Here is an 18,503-nt window from a genome sequence, read left to right on the forward strand (position 1 = left end):
GCAGAGCCCTGGGCTCCGATTCCCGAGCCCGCACCCCGCCTGCCTCGTTGAGCTGTGCCGCTGGTTAGGAAGCAGTCGTGCGCAGCTCTGCCCTGGCACTAAGAGCCGGGAGAGAGGCCGGAAACCCGCTATCAATCCAGGCAACTAGTTTCCGGCGTCGCGCCCCCCGCGCGTAGCCTCCAGTGCGCTAGCGCGGCCGGCGGCGGCGGGCGGGCCCAGCGACTGCGGTCCAGCCAGGCCGCCCATTGCCCGGCTCGCCGCCGCGGCGCAACGATGGCTATTTTCAGTGTGTACGTGGTGAACAAAGCCGGCGGCCTCATTTACCAGCTGGACAGCTACGCGCCACGAGCCGAGGCTGAGAAGACGTTCAGTTACCCGCTTGATCTGCTGCTCAAGCTACACGACGAGCGAGTGCTAGTTGCCTTTGGCCAGCGCGACGGCATCCGGGGTGGGCTGGGTTCAGGGTGGGCCGGGCTCGGGAGGGAGTCCCGCGGCGGTGGGCCGGGCTCGGGAGGCGGCCCCGCGGCGGTGGGCTGGGGCTGGGGTCGCGTCCCTGTTCCCTTGGCGGAATCCACTGGATGGGGCTTCGTTGACCCTCGCCTCGCCTCTGCAGTGGGCCACGCAGTGCTGGCCATCAATGGCAAGGACGTGAACGGCAAGTACACGGCCGATGGCAAAGAGGTGCTGGAGTACCTTGGCAACCCCGCCAACTATCCCGTGTCCGTGCGATTCGGCCGGCCCCGCCTCACCTCCAATGAGAAGCTCATGCTGGCCTCCATGTTCCACTCGTAAGTCCTCCAACCCTGCCTCGTGCCTCCTGGCCTGCACTGGGCTCTTAGGCTGGCGGGTTAGTGCTTACCTGCCTCTACTTTTAAGTCGTTAGGAAAAGAACGACCGGTTCAGTTCGGCCAGGTTTTAGGTCATACTGGCATTGGTGGGCTGTGGCTTACCTCAGCTTCTCGGAACCTCAGTTCGCCATGTGTATAGTAAGGCAGTTGAACTAAAAGATCTTTAGGATCTTTTTCTGTTCTCAACCACAGTATGAGCTGTGATGGGTATGCTAGCCTTGGGTTAAGTAACATTCCTATTATGTTTAATTGATTCCAGAGAGGAAGGGGAGAGAAACATTAATGATGAGGGAGAATCATTGATCAGCTGTCTCCTGCACGCCCCCTACTGGGGATGGAGGCCACAAACCTGGCCTGTGCTTTGACCTGGAATCGAACCCTGACCTCCTGGTTCATAGGTCCACGCTCAACCATTGAGTCGCATGGTGGGCCCCGGTGTTAATTTTTCCCAAAGTTCTTCTTTTTTTTTTTTAAATTTTTCCCAAAGTTCTTAATGTATAGCAAAGTATGGATATACAATAAGTCCTCACTTAACATCCTCAGTGGGTTCTGCAACATTAAGCAAAAGGAGGTACAGTTGACCTTGAACCACAGGGGTTTAGGGGTGTGAGCCCGTCACAAATAACTTGACCCAAAACGACTGTCATCCCTTGGTGTCTGCAAGCTCAGTTGGTTAGAGCATCGTCCAGATGCCAAGATTGAAGGTTGGATCCCCATAAGGGCACATACAAGAATCAACCAGTGAATGCCTAAATAAGTGGAAGAAATCAATGTTTCTTTGTCCCTCCCTCTCTCTCTTCCTCTCTCTCTAAAAATCAATAAATAAAACAGCATACAACAATGCAGACAGTTGGCCCTCTACCTCCAGAAATCTCCTACTATGGATTGAAAATACTATTTTTGATCCAGAGGTGGTTGAATCCTTGTATTTGAAACCCCTGGATAGGAAGGCCAACTATTTATTTTTTGGAAAAAATTGTGTATAAGTGGACCCACACAGTTCAAAACCCATATTTAAGTCAATTGTATCATGAAATCAGTTTTGCCACAGGTCAATTGATGTGAAAAGTTCCTATGGCATCTCATCAGTGTTAAAATAAACGATGTTATTTGAGGACATGCTGTAAAATCCTTGCAGAATTCGAGTGAACTTGAGAGAAGTTTTGTTCCCACTGCCCGTTCTGCCTGCCTCCAACTGTAATGTGAACTCCGCCGCAGAGAGGATCGCTTCGGTGGGAGGTTTGGGGAAGCACTCCTCCCTCACAGCAGTGGGTGCATCCCCAGCTTTGCCTCCTTTGCAAATAGGCTGTTCGCAATCGGCTCCCAGCTGTCTCCTGAACAGGGCAGCTCAGGCATTGAGATGCTGGAGACAGACACATTCAAGCTGCACTGCTTCCAGACCCTGACAGGTAGGCGTCTCCAGATGGGCAGGGGATGCAACGGGATGGGCTGTGGAAGGGACTGACCAAGCTTGGGGAAGCCGTGGCGTGGGGTGGCTTCCTGGGCAGGCCAGCATGGGCACATCTGTCTGTTTTGTGAGCCCAAAGCTAGTTAATAGTTAATGTGCCGCTGATTTTGTCCACACCACCCAGTATGCTCAGCCCTGGTTATCTTGTGCACACAGAAAACTCACCTAATGTCAGCTCACGTTGCACATTTTGGAAGGTGTGTTGTTTCAAAATGAAATTTGAATGCCAAGTGGTGACCTTTGGATCGTGAGTTCCATGGCTTCACTCGCTTTTAACGCAGATAATTGGAAATTGCCTGCGTTTGTCCCCTGCCTGGCACTTTCTACTGAGGGACCCCAATTCCAGAAGTAAGTGAGAGAGAGAACTCAAAGCCTCTCAGTCCGCTGAGTGATGTGATCAAGTCACTTCGACTCGTGGTCTCACTTACGGATTTAAAACCTTGCCTTTCTGCTCTGTGGAGCAATAAGGATAAAATGACAACAGGCTGATGAAAGTGCTTTGCAAAACTGAAGTGCTATACAAACACAGGATGACGCTGTTCGTTGCCTTCTCTACCCTTTGGTAACCATTCCTGGCCCCTCTCCAGGAATCAAGTTTGTGGTGCTGGCAGACCCTAGGCAAGCTGGAATAGACTCTCTACTCCGAAAGATTTATGAGATTTACTCAGACTTTGCCCTCAAGAATCCATTCTACTCCCTGGAAATGCCCATCAGGTAGGTAGTCCCACTCCCCAGATCAAGTTCTTGCCCCAGCCTGCGTGCTCTTCTCCAGAGTCACTTTGAGGTATAATGGAGATTTGTGAAAATAAAACAAGAGTGAGTAGCCTTTTACTTACTAAGAAGTCCATGACTTTTCCTGGGGAAGTGTGTCCTTCAAGCAGGCATGTCCCTGGCTCTGCCTCTGCCCCCAGAGCGGGGAGGGAGCCTTAGCCTCCCACTTGGTCCTCACGTGTGCCTCCTGGGCCCGGTGTAGGTGTGAGCTGTTCGACCAGAACCTGAAGGTAGCCCTGGAGGTGGCAGAGAAGGCTGGAACTTTTGGACCCGGGTCATAGGCTGAACCTGCAACAATACCCCACTGCCGCCTTCCTAAACTGATCCTGTGGCAGGGGTCCTACTGAGTCCTCCAGTGGAAGTCCCAGGCGCCTTGTTAGTACACCTGAGGGGGGGGGGCGGGGGCTGAGCTGGTTGACAGTACTGATCCCTGAGCCTTACTACCATGCTCTTTCCTCTCCATCTGTCATGGTCCTACTTCCCGACTCTACATATTTTATTTATGGAGGAGGTAGGCCCATAAATGCTATAATAAACATTCCTTTGATCTCAGTGTTTTCAATCCTAATTGATGGTTTTGGGGGAAAGGCCCAGAAGGGGAGACAAAAATGATAAGGGAATTCTGGGGAGATATTCTAGTAAAAAAAACACACCAATGTGCTCATTAAATGAATGATCGTGGGACTCTGAATCAGGGCCCTTGGATCTAGTTTCATAATTACCACTGACTTCTAGGCTGGTGATTGTGGTGATGATGATGATGATGGAACATTTATCAAGTGTTTACAGCCAGGCTTTACCGCATTGTTGCTTTATCTCATTTAATCCTCACACTCAAACCTCAGGGGCGAGGCTCTGTTGCAGACCAGAGGTTTAGCAGGTGCTCGGTGCTGCAGTCTCAGCCAGTTACTGACCGCCTGAGGCTGAACCCAGGCTTCTGCCTCCCTCCACTCACTTCTTAATCTGCGCGAAACCCCGTAACTCCATCTCTGAAGTGATCGTTGCTAGATATACAGTGTTAAACTGAAGGCGGAGGAGACGTACATTCACAGGAGTCCATGTCCGCTTTCCCATTCCAGGGAATTGGGTCTCACTTTTAGGGTGGAAAGCAGGCCCCAGAAGGGTATTTTCCAGAGAAAGCTGCCTGGCTTATACCTCTTGAAAGAAGGACTGACTCGCTGTCAGTGTTTAGTATGAAATCTAGCTTTAATCTTTTGGACCTGGGTCATTGGCCAAACCTATAATGTCTTCCTACCCTCCCGCCCTTACCCGACGGGGGTGTACCCAGGATAATGGTGAGAGTGATGGTCTCTTTCCCTGGACCCTGAGGAACTGGTAGTAGCAGTTACCTCTGCTGAGAGGCCTTAGGGCAGAAGGCAGGGCATGGTGGCCTGCAGCTGCAGGAGAGCCTCACCCCTGGTGGGGACGGACGGACGGGACGGGACGGGATGGGGGCCAGGCAGGGCCCAGGAGAGAAGAAGAGTGTAGGAGACTCCCTGGCTGTAAGGGCTTCCTGTTTGAAGGCAGAAAATAGAAGCTAATGGAATCCTAGAACAAAGGTGATCCTTTAAATAGAGCATAGGATGGGGAGCCGGAACCTCATTAGCCACTGATGCTGTCCAGTGCTGCCTGGCCAGGGAAAAGGAGCAGAAGGAAGTCAGAGGCTCAGTGCGGGCCAGAGCAGGCCCCTCCCCTCCCAGCCGGTGGGGCGGGGCCAGGTGGGAGCGGGTGCTGGAACCTGCCTCACTCGGCCTTCGTGGGCACGCGGCCCATCTTGGTGCGGATGTTCCGCAGGACGAAGAAGGCAGCTGTGCTGGCTGCGCAGATCACTTCCGCCACCCAGAAGGCTGTGCTCCAGTTGTAGTGCTTGGCAATGGTGCTGAAGGGCAACCCGGCCAGAAAGCCACCCACTGCCAGGGAGGAGGCAAGAGCAAAGTCACTTGTGAAACTGGTCAGTGGGCACCCCCAGCCTCTAACTGGCCATGTGGGAGTGAGGGAGAGACTAAAGGGCATCGCTTACCATTGGCCATGAGTCCCACGATGGCATGGGAGGTGCCACACAAGTTGGGAGGGGCACTCTCATTGGCAATGACTCCAAACAAGGCGATGGGGCCATAAGAGGAGAAACCAAACAGAGCTCCCAACACCAGGATCCAGAGCTGCAGGGAGTGCAGGGCAGCATTGAGGGCTGGGCACGCCCCCCTCCCCCCCAGAGAGGAGGCGTTCCCCAGAAACAAGGGACTAGTCAGGAGGCGGTGACCCCTCACCCCACTCCCAACACAACTGCCAGTGCAGAGCCGGAGGAGTGGCCACACTGAGCGGCCCTGGGGCCCTGTGGGTGGGTGGAGGAGATACAGGAGCCGGCCTCTGAGTGAGGCGCTGGCTCCTGGGAGCTGGACTGGCTGGGCCAGGCAGAGGGGCAGGACAAAGGTGAGAAACAGACACAGATAAGGCACCTCATGCTCCTTAAAGCCTGTGAGCTCAGCGAGAGGGTGAAGAGCCAGAGTCCAGAAAGCAACATCCTGAGGAGCAGAAGGAAGAGGAGAAAACCAGAGCCAGTCAGGAGGGAGGGCACCAGAGTGCAGAGGAGAGGAGCCGAGGCACAAACAGAACCAGAAAGGGAAACTGAGCCGGAGGAGTCGGGTCGGGCCGCAGCCAGAGGAGAGGAGTCCCTGGCCCTTGCTTCCTCATTCCATGCCTGCCCTGGCCCAGCCCCTTACTTACCTTGGGGGCGTCCCTGGTCACGGTTACCCGGAAGAGGTACATGGACGCTGTCATGCCTGCCATCATCGCCAGCAGCAGGCCATGGCGAGGGTTCCCGTGGGCAGACGGCCCTGCCTGTGGAGACAGTCCAGCCACGTCAGGACCCAGGACCCTGGGCTCTGACACACAGGCCTCTGCCGACCGGTCGTGAGCAGTCCCTCCATTGGGACCTCCGAGGCTCTGAGGCCAGACTCCACCATGTCCCTTCCTCCACGCAGGCCAGCTCGGGGCATGTGCTGGCAGCTGCACCATCCTCCCAGCCATGGCTGGGGCTGTGAGAAGCCCACTGCTAGGCTGAGAGAGATTCTGACTCACTTTGACATAAGTTAAAACCCTTTCCTGTCCGGCCGGCGGGGCTCAGTGGTTGAGCATCGACCTAAGAACCAGGAGCTTACGGTTCAATTCCTAGTCAGGGCACATGCCTGGGTTGTGGGCTTCTCATCATTGATGTTTCTATCTCTCCCTCTCCCTTCCTCTCTGAAATAAAAATATATATATATATATATATTTTAAAAAACCCTTTCCCCAAAGGCCTGATTTCCACATCGGCCTAAACCAGCACATGCCAACCTGCCTGTGCCCCAGGGCTCCCCCCTCTGGTGCCTGTCCCATTCTGCCTGGGAAGACTTTTATATATATATGTTTTGATTGATTTCAGAGAGGAAGGGAGAGAGAGAAGCATCAATGATGAGAGAGAATCAGTGATCGGCTGCCTCCTGCACACCCTCTACTGGGGATCGAGCCTGCAACCCGGGCATGTGCCCTTGACTGGAATCAAACCCAGGGCCCTTGAGTCCACAGGCCACTGCTCTATCCTCAGGGTCAAACTGGCTAGGGTCTGGCTGGGAAGATTTAGGGACCCGCCTCCTGTCCCTTCTGCCCACTCACCTTCGCCATGGCCCGGTCCGACAGGTAGCCAGCGGCAATGCTGCCTACAAGGCCCCCGACCTCCAGGGCACTCATGTAGGAGCTACCTGCAGTGGGGTGTGGGAGAGGAAAGAAAGGGTGCTGCACATTGGGGTTGTCCCAGAGGGTCCCCACGGCTGGTCACATCTGCCCGCCTAGTCCCCAGCCTCAGGGAGAGAAGAGAAGGGAACGAAGGGAAGCCGGGCCTGCATTGCCCACGCCCCGCACTGGTTTCTGCCCTGTGCCCACCCGTCCCAACACTCCCCTTACCCACAAGGGCTGACTGTCCTTTCTCCTGGATAAGGAAGAACTGGCCCCAGTCAGTACAGCAGGTCTTGACTCCGAACACCACCAGGTAGCCAGTGGAGAGCACCCACAGGTAGGGGGACAGCAGCAGCTCCGGTAAGGTACTCTCCTCCTTCGCGGAGCCTGGGGGGGGAGGCCAGGCCTCAGGCTCTGCTCCCGCTGCCCTCCCCCAGGGAGCGCCCACCAGTCATTAACCAGCCACAGGAACAGAGTCCATCCAGAGCCCGGGTCAGCCGAGGTCCCCTCACCCCTGCGCTGCCCTCCCCTCGCTGCAAGCCTCAGCCAGTGAGCGACACTGAGGACCAGGGCGGATGGAGGACAGCGCCCAGCCGCTTCGGCTTCGGCTGCTGCCCAGGACAGGGAAGCCTGGCTCTGTGAGGGGAAGGGTCAGGATAGAATATGAACCCTAGCATTTATGGGCGCTGCCCTTTGTCTGACACTTAATTGTGTTTGGAATGGAGTTTTACCTACTCGCTCCCCACCCACTCTCCATCACCATTCCAACCCCTCACCCATTGGCTAGCACAGGCCAGGCCTTGACAAACGTCTGCCAAGTTATGACCCAAGGGGTCAGCCTAGGTGGGTGCTCACCCTTTTTGCCCTTGGAGGGGGTGGGGTCCAGGTTGCGGAGTCCAACGTCGGCAGGTTCATTGTGGATGAGCAGGAGACAGAGGACGGAGACAGCCACACACAGCGCCCCCGACAGGGCCAGCGTGCTGCGCCAGCTGTAGCTCTGGGCCAGAACGGTTGCCAGGATGGGGCCCAGCCCTCCAGCCAGGTTCATGCTGGTTGACAGGATGGCCCACCAAGTGCCAAACTGAGATGGCTCAAACCACTGTGGGCACAGGGACAGAGTAGGTAGGTGCCCGGCCTACAGTCCATGCAGAAGGAGGGGACCAAGGGGGCAGACCCAGAAGCTCACATGGCAGGAATGAGGAAGAGGGCGCTTCTCTCTGGCAGGCCAGTTCCCTCATTTGCCACCTGACCCACCATGCCAGGCTCCTAAAATACCTCGGCAAGCACAGGAGCCAGGCTGACCCTCCTGAGAAACCCTCGGGTGGAGGTGGAGGTGCCGGCTCCCAGCTCCGCGGATCCTCAGGGCCCATTGAGACTCACCTTCCTGAGGACCTTCCCACACGGGGGCCAGCCCAGGCCCTGCGCCAGGCCATTGAGGAACCAGAGGGCAGCGAAGGCAGACACTGTGGAGCTCCAGGAAAAGGCTACGTTGACCAGGCCGACCAGGAGCAGCCCGGACGAGAAGAGCCAGCGAGCGCTCATCTGGTCAGACAGCACCCCACTCACAAACTTGCTGATGGCGTAGGCTGCCGACTGGCTGCTGGTGATGAGCCCTGCAGGGGAGGGGCAGGGAACAGGACCCCTGGGGGTCAGGGGCAGGGCAGAGGCGCAGGAGAGGTTGGAGAAGCTGGGGTCAGGCGGGCAGAGGTGCTGGGCAGGGTGAGACAGCTTCCTTCCAGGGGCACTAGCAGGACCTGTGCCGGGACCCCGACCTGTGCTGGGACCCACCACTGCCCTGCCTCAGCTGCTCTCCCTGCTTCCCGTCAGCGCTAGCCCCGGCTGACCCATGACCTTTCAGCCTCTTGGAGAGTTCCAGCGACAGCTGTCTGGAAGCAAGAAGGGGCAGGACAGGAGCACCCTCCCTGGGAGTCACATCCACTTGATTCCCCCTCACCCTGGGTGCCAACCCAGGTCTCTGGCCACTCTGTTGCCCCACCTTTGAACATGGGGCGAAGGACTTAGAATGGAATCAGGGACCACATTCCTCCCGAAAGGTAACCTGCTGGGCCCCCTGAGGCCGTGGTGCCGACTCCAGTTCCATGCTCACAGCGCCAGTGGCCAGCAAGTGCTCAGCATGCACCCGCATGACAGGCAACCAGACTCAAAATCCCCCTGAACACACTCAGCACCTCGGGGTACACGTGGGTCACAGCACACAGACACATCAGTTAGAGCCTGCCTCAGGCTGCATGGATCATGCTGACAGCCCTTCACCAACACCACGTACATGGCTCTCCGCCTCCGTCCGCACACGGAGACTGTCCCCTCACCTCTGCTGTGCAGATGCTCCACACTCATCACGGCCTTACACACCACACGCCACACACACTCATGTGGTCCTGCGGGCCCTGTGGCCTGGCCCCACCTGCGCTGAGGCTCACCCAGGTCATCCTTGTCCAGAGGGACCTCCTCCACCAGCGAGGGCATGACGAAGGAGAAGGTCTTGCGGTTGAAGTAGTACAGGCTGTAGCCTCCGTACATGGCCGAGAAGATCACAGTGCGATAGTAGCCATAGCCCCGGGCAGCCATGGCGGAAGCCAGCGAGCCCTGCAGGCCAGGACAGGGCGCCTCTGACCTCGGCTCCTGCCTGCAGCTCCCTCGGTGCCCAGATCTGCTGAGCTGGGCTTTCTCTGCTCCCTCCTCCACCTAGACTCCCGGGCTCTCTTTATAGCCACCTTCTGGACAATCATTAAGCCCGGGGCAGCTCCTAGGGAACCCAGTGTCCTGAGGGAGACAAGAAAACAGATTGACAGCCAAGCTGTGGGGGCCGGAGGCCGTGCCCTGCGCCAGGCCAGCACCCTGTGTCCCCAGGATGTCTCCTTCCCCTGCTCTTGTTCCTCTGCCTGTGCAATGAGCGGTGATTAAAGCCTCACCTAATTACTTTTGTCTGCAAGCGCCCAGGGAGGCAGCAGAGCGGCCCTCTCCGGCCCGCTCCCAGGCACCACCTTCTCATTCATCCAGCACAGCGTTACTGGGTCTGCTGGGTGCTGGCCCGGACCAGGGGCGGGTGTTTCCACACACACCGCCTCGGACGTGGACCCAACAGCACCACTTGAAGAGGCTCACAGAACTGACCCCAGCCTGTCCCCCCAATGCTCGGCCCCCGGGCCGAACTGTGCTGTTGCAGTTACAGGAAGGAGGCCCCAGTGCAGGACTCACGGTGTCACCCCAAGGCCTCACCAGGGGCTGGGGTCGTAGGGCCACTCGGCGGCCTCGGGCTTCCCGCGGCAGTGCCTGCCCGCCCCCTCCCTCCGCCTCTCCGCGCGGCTGAAAGGCAACTGGAGCGGAAGGAGCCGGGCCAGCGGAGCAGCAGACCTCGCGGAGGCCCCGCGGGGGCGCCCGGCGGGCGTGGGGGAGGGAGAGGCGGGAGCGCGCGCCTGCACAGCCCATGGCCTCAGGCTGCCCCGCACCCCGACACCGGCCGGGGAGGGATCGGCCGGGTGCGGGAGCTGCAGCGGTGCGGGGACGGCCTGATGCACGTGAAGGAGCCGGCGCTGGTCCCGGGCGGCGCCTCCTTGGTCCCCAGAATCAAGAATTGTCCCCCCGCCTCCCCAGCCGCAGGAACAACTCCGGTTGTAGCGGAAATGGGGCAACCTTTGTTGGGGCTCCAGCAAAGGAGCCTAGGCCCTGAGACCCCCTCTGCAGCCCCGCCGGCGGAGACGCCGCTCCCGCACACCACCTACCGGGCCGGCGGGAGGAGCCCTAGGCCGGCGGCGGAGTCTGCGCCGGGCCGGGTGAGGCGGGGCCTCGGAGAGCCAAGTCCAGGCCCCAAGGTTCAGGCTTAACCCTGCCCGTCACCCTGTCCTGGGCGAGGACGCTCTCCTTAGGGCTGGGCAACCCTGTTTTATTTCCTTTAAACGTGTTTTTATTGACTTGGGAGAGGAAGGGAGAAACATCAGTGATGCAGGGAATCATTGGCTCTGCCTCCCGCTGGGAGCCAGCCTGCAACCCGGGCAGGTGCCCTGACTGGGAATCCAACCCTCCCGGTTCTTAGGCCCACGCGCAACCACTGAGCCACGCCAGCCAAATTTGCATTTTACACACCAATAATGGACTCTCAGAAAGGGAAACCAAGAAGACTAGTACAATCGCATTTCCCGTTGTAACAAAACAAAAAAATACGGCTCCTAGCCCCGCCCACATGGCTCAGGGTTTGAGCATCCCCGAGGGGTCACCAGGTGGATTTCCAGTCAGAGCACAGGCTGGGGTCGCCGCCGATCCCCAGGATGGGAATGGGAGCATGCAGGAGGCAGCCAGTCGATACATCGATGTTTCTCTCTCTCTCTCCCCCTCCCTTCCCTCAATCATATATATATATAATGTATAAAGAAAGTATATAACTCAACACTAGGAAGACAAACAATCCGATTTTAAAATGGGCAAAGGAGCCCTGGCCAGTGTGGCTCAGTTGATTGGACGCATTGTCCCTTACAGCAAAAGGTGGCGGGTTCGACTCCGGGTCCAGGCCCGTGCAAGACGCAACCAATCAATGTGTTTTTCTCTCTTCTCTCTCCCTCTCTCTCTCTCTCTCTCTCTCTCTCTCTCTCTCTCTCTCTCTCTCTCTCTTCCTCCTTCCTATCTCTAAAATCAATTTTAAAATTAAAATGAAATAAAAAATGGTCAAAGGACCTGAATAGGCACTTCTCCAAAGAGGACATGCAGATAGATGTCCAATAGACACATGAAAAAATGCTCAGTGTCACTGACCATCAGAGAGATGCAAATTAAAGCTACAATGAGGTACCACCTCACACCTATCAGAATGGCCACCATCAATAAGTCAACAAATGACAAGTGCTGAGAGGATGTGGAGAAAAGGGAACCCTCGTGCACTGCTGGTGGGAATGCAGACTGGTGCAGCCATTATGGAAAACAGTATGAAGTTTCCTCAAAAAATTGAAAATGGAACTCCATTTGACCCAGTGATCCCACTTCTGGGAATATATCCCAAGAAACCTGAAACACCAATCAGAAAGAATGTATGCACCCCTATATTCATAGCCAGTATCTAGGAACAGCTCAAGTGCCCATCAGTAGATGAGCGGATAAAAAAGATGTAGTAATTGCCCAGCTGGCATGGCTCAGTGGTTGAGTGTCAACCAGGAGGTCATGGTTCGATTCCTGGTCAGGGCACATGCCTGGGTTTCGGGCTGGATCACCAGTCAGGGCGTGAAGGAGACAGCCTATTGATGATTCTCTCTCATCATTGATGTTTCTATCTCTCTCACTCTCCCGTCTTCTCTGAAATCAATAAAAACATAAAATATGTTTGTTGTCCCGGTGCACAAGACAACACCGAACCAACTGAGCCACACCAGCCACAGCATAATTTGGCCAGTTTTTACAGAAGAAATGATGTCTCTGATCATTTGATCCTATCTATGTAAAATTAGATTTTTTAAAGAGGTAACATGTGATCAAAGTTAATTTTCTTCCTAAGGCCTAAATAAAGATAAAGCAGTTACCCATTTAAAAAAGAAAAAAAGGCCGGCCAGTGTGGCTCAGTGGCTGAGCATCAACCTATGAGCCAGGAGGTCACAGTTCCATTCCCGATCAGGGCACATGCCCAGGTTGTGGGGGTTGCGGGCTCGATCCTCAGTGTGGGGTGTGCAGGAAGCAGCCGATCAATGATTGTCTCTCATCATTGATGTTTCGGTCTCTCTTCCCCTCTCCCTTCCTCTCTGAAATCAATAAAAATATATTTAAAATAAATAAATAAAAATAAAATATATAAAATAAATAAAAATATATTTTGAAAACAATCTTCCATGACTTGCATATTTTTCAAGAGTCTAGGTCAGTTATTCTGCAGAATGTCCCCCAACATGAACTCATCAGACTGTTTTTGCAGTAAAGATCAGGTGAAACATTGTGGCACAAGTTCGATGGGGTGTCATTCTCAGTGTGCCACATCAGGAGGCATGTAGTAAGTGTGGCCATTTAGTTAAAAGGTGTCCACCTGATTTCTATAGTATAAAGGTACTTTTTCCTTTTTTTAATTAGCAATCTATGGGATCATTCTTCAATACTATGAAATATCCTGTTCCAATAATCTTTCACCCAGTGGTTTTAGCATCTATTGATAATTCTTGTCTGAATCCATTTATTAATATGGTGGTTGCAAATGGAGATTTTTCTCCATATATTATTCCTTCTATACTTATGAGTTGGCATTCTTTTGTAAAGAGGTCGTCTCCCTCACCCTCCCCTCTTTAAAAAATTAGCATAGTATTGCCCTAACGAGTTTGGCTCAGTGGATAGAGCATCGACCTGTGAACTGAAGGGTCCCGGGTTCGATTCCCAGTCAAGGGCACATGCCCAGGTTTCGGGCTTGATCCCCAGTGTGGGGCATGCAGAAGACAGCCGATCCATGATTCTCTCTCATCATGGATATTTCTCTCTCCCTTCCTCTCTGAAATCAATAAAAATATGTAAAAAATTAAAAATTAAAAAGATTAGTATTGTCCAGCCAGGTGTGGCTCAGTGGCTGAGCGTCAACCCAAGAACCAAGAGGTCACAGGTTTGATTCCCGGTCAAGGGCACATGCCCGGGTTGTGGGCTGATCCCCAGTGTGGGGCGTGCGGGAGGCAGCCAATCAATGATTCTCTCTCATCATTGATGTTTCTATCTCTCCTTCTCCCTTCCTCTCTGAAATCAACAAAAAAATATATATTTTTAAAAAGAGCAACTGGACTTAAAAGAAATTTCTTTAAAAAAAAAAAAGATTAGTATTGGCTCAGGAGTTGGAGCATTGTCCCCCAGACTGAAGGTTCCTGGGTTCAATCCCAGTCCAGGGCCCACACTGCGGTTGCAGGCTCAATCCCTGGCCCTGGTCGGGGCATGTGCCGGAGGCCAATCTATGTGTCTCTCACATGGATGTTTCTATCTCTCTAAACAATGGAAAAAAGTGTCCTCAAGTGAGGATTAACAACAACAAAAGATTAGTATCATTGTATTTGATGTATTATAATCTGTGCCCACTATTATTTATCTTACTAGAGGCCCGGTGCACGAAATTCGTGCACGGAGGGGGGTTGTCCCTCAGCCCAGCCTGCACCCTCTCCAATCTGGGACCCCTCAAGGGATGTCCGACTGCCCGTTTAGGCCCAATCGGGCCTAAACGGGCAGTCGGACATCCCTCTCACAATCCAGGACTGCTGGCTCCCAACTGCTTGCCTGCCTGCCTTCCTGATTGCCCCTAACCGCTTCTGCCTGCCAGCCTGATCACCCCCTAACCACTCTGCTGCCAGCCTGTTTGCCCCCAACTTCCCTCCTCTGCCGGCCTGGTTACCCCTAACTGCCCTCTCCTGCAGGGTTGATCACCTCCAACTGCCCTCCCTTGCAGGCCTGGTCCTTCTCAACTGCCCCCCCTTACAGGCCAGGTGCCTCCCAACTGCCCTCTCCTGCTGGCCATCTTGTGGTGGCCATCTTGTGTCCACATGGGGGCAGGATCTTTGACCACATGGGGGCAGCTATATTGTGTGTTGCAGTGATGATCAATCTGTATATTACTCTTTTATTAGATAGGATAGAGGCCTGGTACAGGGGTGGGGGCCAGCTGGTTTGCCCTGAAGGGCGTCCCGGATCAGGTGGGGGTTCCCTTGGGGTGTGGCCTGAGCAAGGGGCCTGTGGTGGTTTGCAGGCAGGTCACGCCCCCTGGTAACGCAAGAGGAGGCCCTGGTTTCTGGAATTTATTTTCCTTCTACAATTGAAACTTTGTAGCCTGGAGCGGAGCCAAGCCTAGGGCTCCGGCAGCCATTTCTGTGGCAGTTAATTCACCTTCTACAATTGAAACTTTGTAGCCTTAAGCTGGTGAGCCCGGCCAGGGTGTGCGGAAAGCTTTGCTTCCCTTGTTGCCGGCGGCAACCCTGGCCTGCTCTCTCAAGCTCCATTCTGCCGCCATTTGTTTGAATTTGTTTACCTTCTATAATTGAAACTTTGTAGCTTGAGTGGAGGCTTAGGCCTGGCAAGGGCAGGCAGAAAGCTTGGCTTCCTCTGTTACCTAGGAAACCTTGCTCTCTGTGGCTGTAGCCATCTTGGTTTGGGTTAATTTGCACGTTCGCTCTGATTGGATGGTGGGCGTGTCTTATGGGCGTGGCTTGTGGGTGTGTCGGAGGTATGGTCAATTTGCATATTTGTCTATTATTAGATAGGATTGCTTAAATTGTCTCATATTTGGTCAGTGGGAGCCCTTATATGTTTAACTTTTATTTATTTTAAAATATTTTATTGATTTCAGAGAGGAAGGGAGAGGGAGAGAGAGATAGAAACATCAATGATGAGAAAGAATCCTTGATCAGCTGCCTTCTGCACACCCCTTACTGGGAATTGAGTCCACAGGCCCGGCATATGCCCTGACTAGGAATCGAACCGTGACCTTCTGGTTCATAGGTCGCTGCTCAACCACTGAGCCACACCAGCTGGGCTTTTAATGTTTTCCATCATTCATGTTATACGTTATTATTAGCATAAACTTGGAAAAAATAAAAAAGAAGTTTTAAATGCCAGTTGAAGATTGTCACTTATAATAGAGCATTTCTGATTTTATTCTTTTGTGTGTACTAGTACATACGTGTATACATATATATCCTTGAATATATAAATATAATCTTTCCCATTGACTTGAAGTTTTCCATTTACTTGTCAGCCTCTCCAACTACATAAATTCCATGAGGATGGACTATGGCCCCTTTACCACTCTACACAGGGAGTGTTTGGTTCAGAACAAATGCTCTGTAAATTAGTAGATGAGCAATCACTCACATCATATAAACATTTTATATATTGATTTTTTCTGTTATTGCATACACATTTCTAAAAAAAATATTTTTATTGATTTCAGAGAGGAAGGGAGAGGGGGAGAGAGAGATAGAAACATCAGCGATGAGAGAGAATCATTGATTGGCTGCCTCCTACATGTCCCACACTGGGGAGCAAACCCACATGTGCCCTGATTGGGAATTGAACCCTGACCTCCTGGTTCATATGCTCAACCACTGAGCCATGCCAGCTGGGCTACACATTTTTACAGAGTTAAGGACTTTGAGCTGAGGAAAGTGAAACTGTCAAAATGCCGTTTGCTACAAATTAGTTTGCCATTGAGGAGCAATAGATGGAAGAAGGAGCAGAAAGTGGACAGAGCTGTAGTTTCAGTGAACTTTCTAGTAGAGAGACACAATGGGAATATAGAATCTTGCCTCAGCCACTGCTGACGCTACTAGTTGGCTAGAGGGGAAGGGAGTGGATCTCAGAGTCGACATCAACAAGACCTAGGAAGTCTGGAGGAGTTTCCGTTGGCCACAGTTTAAGGGCAGAGACACCTGACAAGGGCCCTGAAGATTACCCAGAGACAGAGTTTAACAGTGCTTCACACCTGCAGTGCCAACTTAGGTACAATCAAACCTCCTCTCAGCCACAGCTCATGTTGTTATTTGCCTATCTTCTCTCATTTAAGTTCCCTAAAATAAAATATGGATTATATAACCCACTTCAGCATAGCTGTGAAAATAAACTAACAAAGCTGAAGAGGAAGGAGGAGGAGGAGGAGGAAGAGGAGGAGAAAGGAAAACACTGTAAAATGTCTTAATGATCAGGTCATAGTAGGGACTCACATGCTAGTTTTCTCACTATTTCCCAAGATATCTACACTAATAAAAGAGTAAGATGCAAATTGACCATACTTTTGTGATGCTTACCAGCCAATCAGGAGTGAGTATGCAAATTAACCCAACAAAGATGGAGGGTTAATTTGCATATGCAGGCGCCAAGTGGCCGGGGGCGGGGTGGGACACTTGCGTTGTCGCCATGGCGACGATGCAGGCTTTCCGCACCGCCCCAGCCACTCCGGGCCTCTGGGCAGTGTGGGAAGGCGGAAAGGCAGCTCAGGGCCGGAGTGAAAAGGTGGCTCCAGCCAAAGCGAAGGTGGAGCCGGCAGCCAGGGGAAGGAAGGCCCATTCTTGCAGGAATCTTCATGCATCGGGCCTCTAGTGTAAAAATAAGGAAAGAAAATGAGATGACATCACAAAAAAGCAAGACAGACTTTACTAAGAGATAATAAAAGCTAATGTGAATAAATGTAAATCAGCCCAGCTGGTGTGGCTCAGTGGGTGAGCATTGATCCATGAACCAGGAAGTCACAGTTCAATTCCCGGTCAGGACACATGCTCGGGTTATGCGGGTTGCAGGCTCAATCCCTAGTAGGGGCATGTAGGAGGCAGCCGATCGATTGATGATTGTATCTCATCATTGATGTTTCTATCTCTCTCTCACTCTCCCTTCGCTCTCTGAAACCAATAAAAATATTTTTTTAACTAGTAAAATAAAAATAAATAAATGTAAATCATACTGGATGCCTGAAAAAAAAAGCTATCATTTCGATACTGTCAAAATGTCAATTTTTTCCAAGTTCTTTTGGAGTTTTAGAACAGTTCCAAAAAAATCTCAATAGTATTTCTTGAAAACTGGAAAAAAAATTATTTTAAAGGTCATCTGGAGGAAAAACTAAGCATCAAAATAAAAAGCTTGACCAAAAAAAAAAAAAGGAAAGAGGAACATTTCCACTGCCAAATATTAACCATTCTAAGGTTATGGTAATTGCATGGTTTAGAGCATTGCCAGTCAGTAGAGGAACAAGATGCACTAGAAACAGACCCTTGCATAAATGGTTTTTCTATGATAAAGAAGATGTTCCAGCCGGCATGACTCAGTGGTTGAGCATCGACCTAGGAATCAGGAGATCATATATATGCCCGGGTTGTGGGTTCCATCCCCAATGTGGGTGTGCAAGAGGCAGCCAATCAATGATTCTTTCTCATCTTTGATCTATCTATCCCTTCCTCTCTGAAATCAATGAAAATATATTTTTTTAAAAATAAAATATTTTAAAAAATTAACAGTGAAACATGGAGAAATTCCTGGAAAATGGCTGATAAATGCCTAGTGTGTGTTTGGAGTATGAGTGGAGAGTGGTGGGAGGAGCACAGAGTGACAGAGGACCATAAACTATGGGTAGGAGATAGGGGAGGGTGCTAGCGTCTTTCCGCAGCTAGGGTTCAGGAATCTGGAGAAGGGCTGTGATGTAAATGAATAAAGAGACTAGACAAGAAATATAAATTTGGGAGGCATGAGGGAGCCAGGGGAGGCTCCACTTGCTAGTGAAGTGGCCTCCCTGAATCTCCGGACCCACGGCTTTTTATTTGCTGGAAAACACATTGGCCCTTTAGGAATGCAAACAGGTACAGTTTGATAAACAGGAAAAGATGATCAGGTTAGGGGAAATGCCCACAGCTGTTCAGCAGCAGGTAATAATATGCAGATTTTCAGCCCTGCTGAAGACCCAAGGTCCATCAGCCTTCTGAGGAACTTCTTGCATAATTATGACCTGCTGGAATTTGCCACCAGGAGGGGAGAGTTTTTAGGTCTGTAACTCACTCTCCCTCAATATTATGTCATTATGTTGGACAGTTCGTTGCTTGCCCTTGTTACTACTTAAGGGCAGAAAACAGCCACCAGTTGAACGTCAACAGGTTGGGGTATCAACTTTCAACACAGGTACAGGCAGATGGCCTGGATCCTGGCATTTACTCTGCCACTTCAAAATCTGAAAGGCAAAATGCTTCTAAGTTAGCAAGAGAGCTCCCCAAAAG

At 52.4% G+C, this 18,503-nt stretch overlaps 2 protein-coding genes across 7 annotated transcripts; one reads left to right on the forward strand and one right to left on the reverse strand.

Moving 5' to 3' along the window:
* The first annotated feature begins 18 nt into the window (after nt 1-18).
* TRAPPC4 (trafficking protein particle complex subunit 4) lies at nt 19-3,639 on the forward strand. Its single transcript, XM_079786967.1, has 5 exons — nt 19-448; nt 614-788; nt 2,154-2,257; nt 2,904-3,030; nt 3,290-3,639. Exons 1-5 carry the CDS (start codon nt 274-276, stop codon nt 3,366-3,368), a joined length of 660 nt encoding a protein of 219 aa, XP_079643093.1. The 5' UTR covers nt 19-273; the 3' UTR covers nt 3,369-3,639.
* A 629-nt stretch (nt 3,640-4,268) lies between these two features.
* Nucleotides 4,269-10,650, reverse strand: SLC37A4 (solute carrier family 37 member 4). 6 transcript variants are annotated; one of them, XM_079786958.1, is made up of 9 exons: nt 10,542-10,650; nt 9,240-9,582; nt 8,179-8,411; nt 7,654-7,897; nt 7,027-7,185; nt 6,739-6,824; nt 5,812-5,925; nt 5,108-5,246; nt 4,269-4,997 (listed from the first exon to the last, which is right to left on the reverse strand). In XM_079786958.1, exons 2-9 carry the CDS (start codon nt 9,385-9,387, stop codon nt 4,831-4,833), a joined length of 1,290 nt encoding a protein of 429 aa, XP_079643084.1. In that variant the 5' UTR covers nt 9,388-9,582; nt 10,542-10,650; the 3' UTR covers nt 4,269-4,830. The 6 variants fall into 6 exon arrangements, with proteins under 6 accessions (XP_079643084.1, XP_079643086.1, XP_079643085.1 ...); XM_079786960.1 differs by lacking the exon at nt 10,542-10,650 and having other exon boundaries at nt 4,269-4,596; nt 4,826-4,997; nt 9,240-10,523; XM_079786959.1 differs by lacking the exon at nt 10,542-10,650 and having other exon boundaries at nt 4,269-4,712; nt 4,826-4,997; nt 9,240-10,523.
* Nucleotides 10,651-18,503: the final 7,853 nt, after the last annotated feature.

Source organism: Cnephaeus nilssonii (genome assembly GCF_951640355.1).
Source record: "Cnephaeus nilssonii genome assembly, chromosome: 13".
In the NCBI taxonomy this organism is placed as follows: domain Eukaryota; kingdom Metazoa; phylum Chordata; class Mammalia; order Chiroptera; family Vespertilionidae; genus Cnephaeus; species Cnephaeus nilssonii.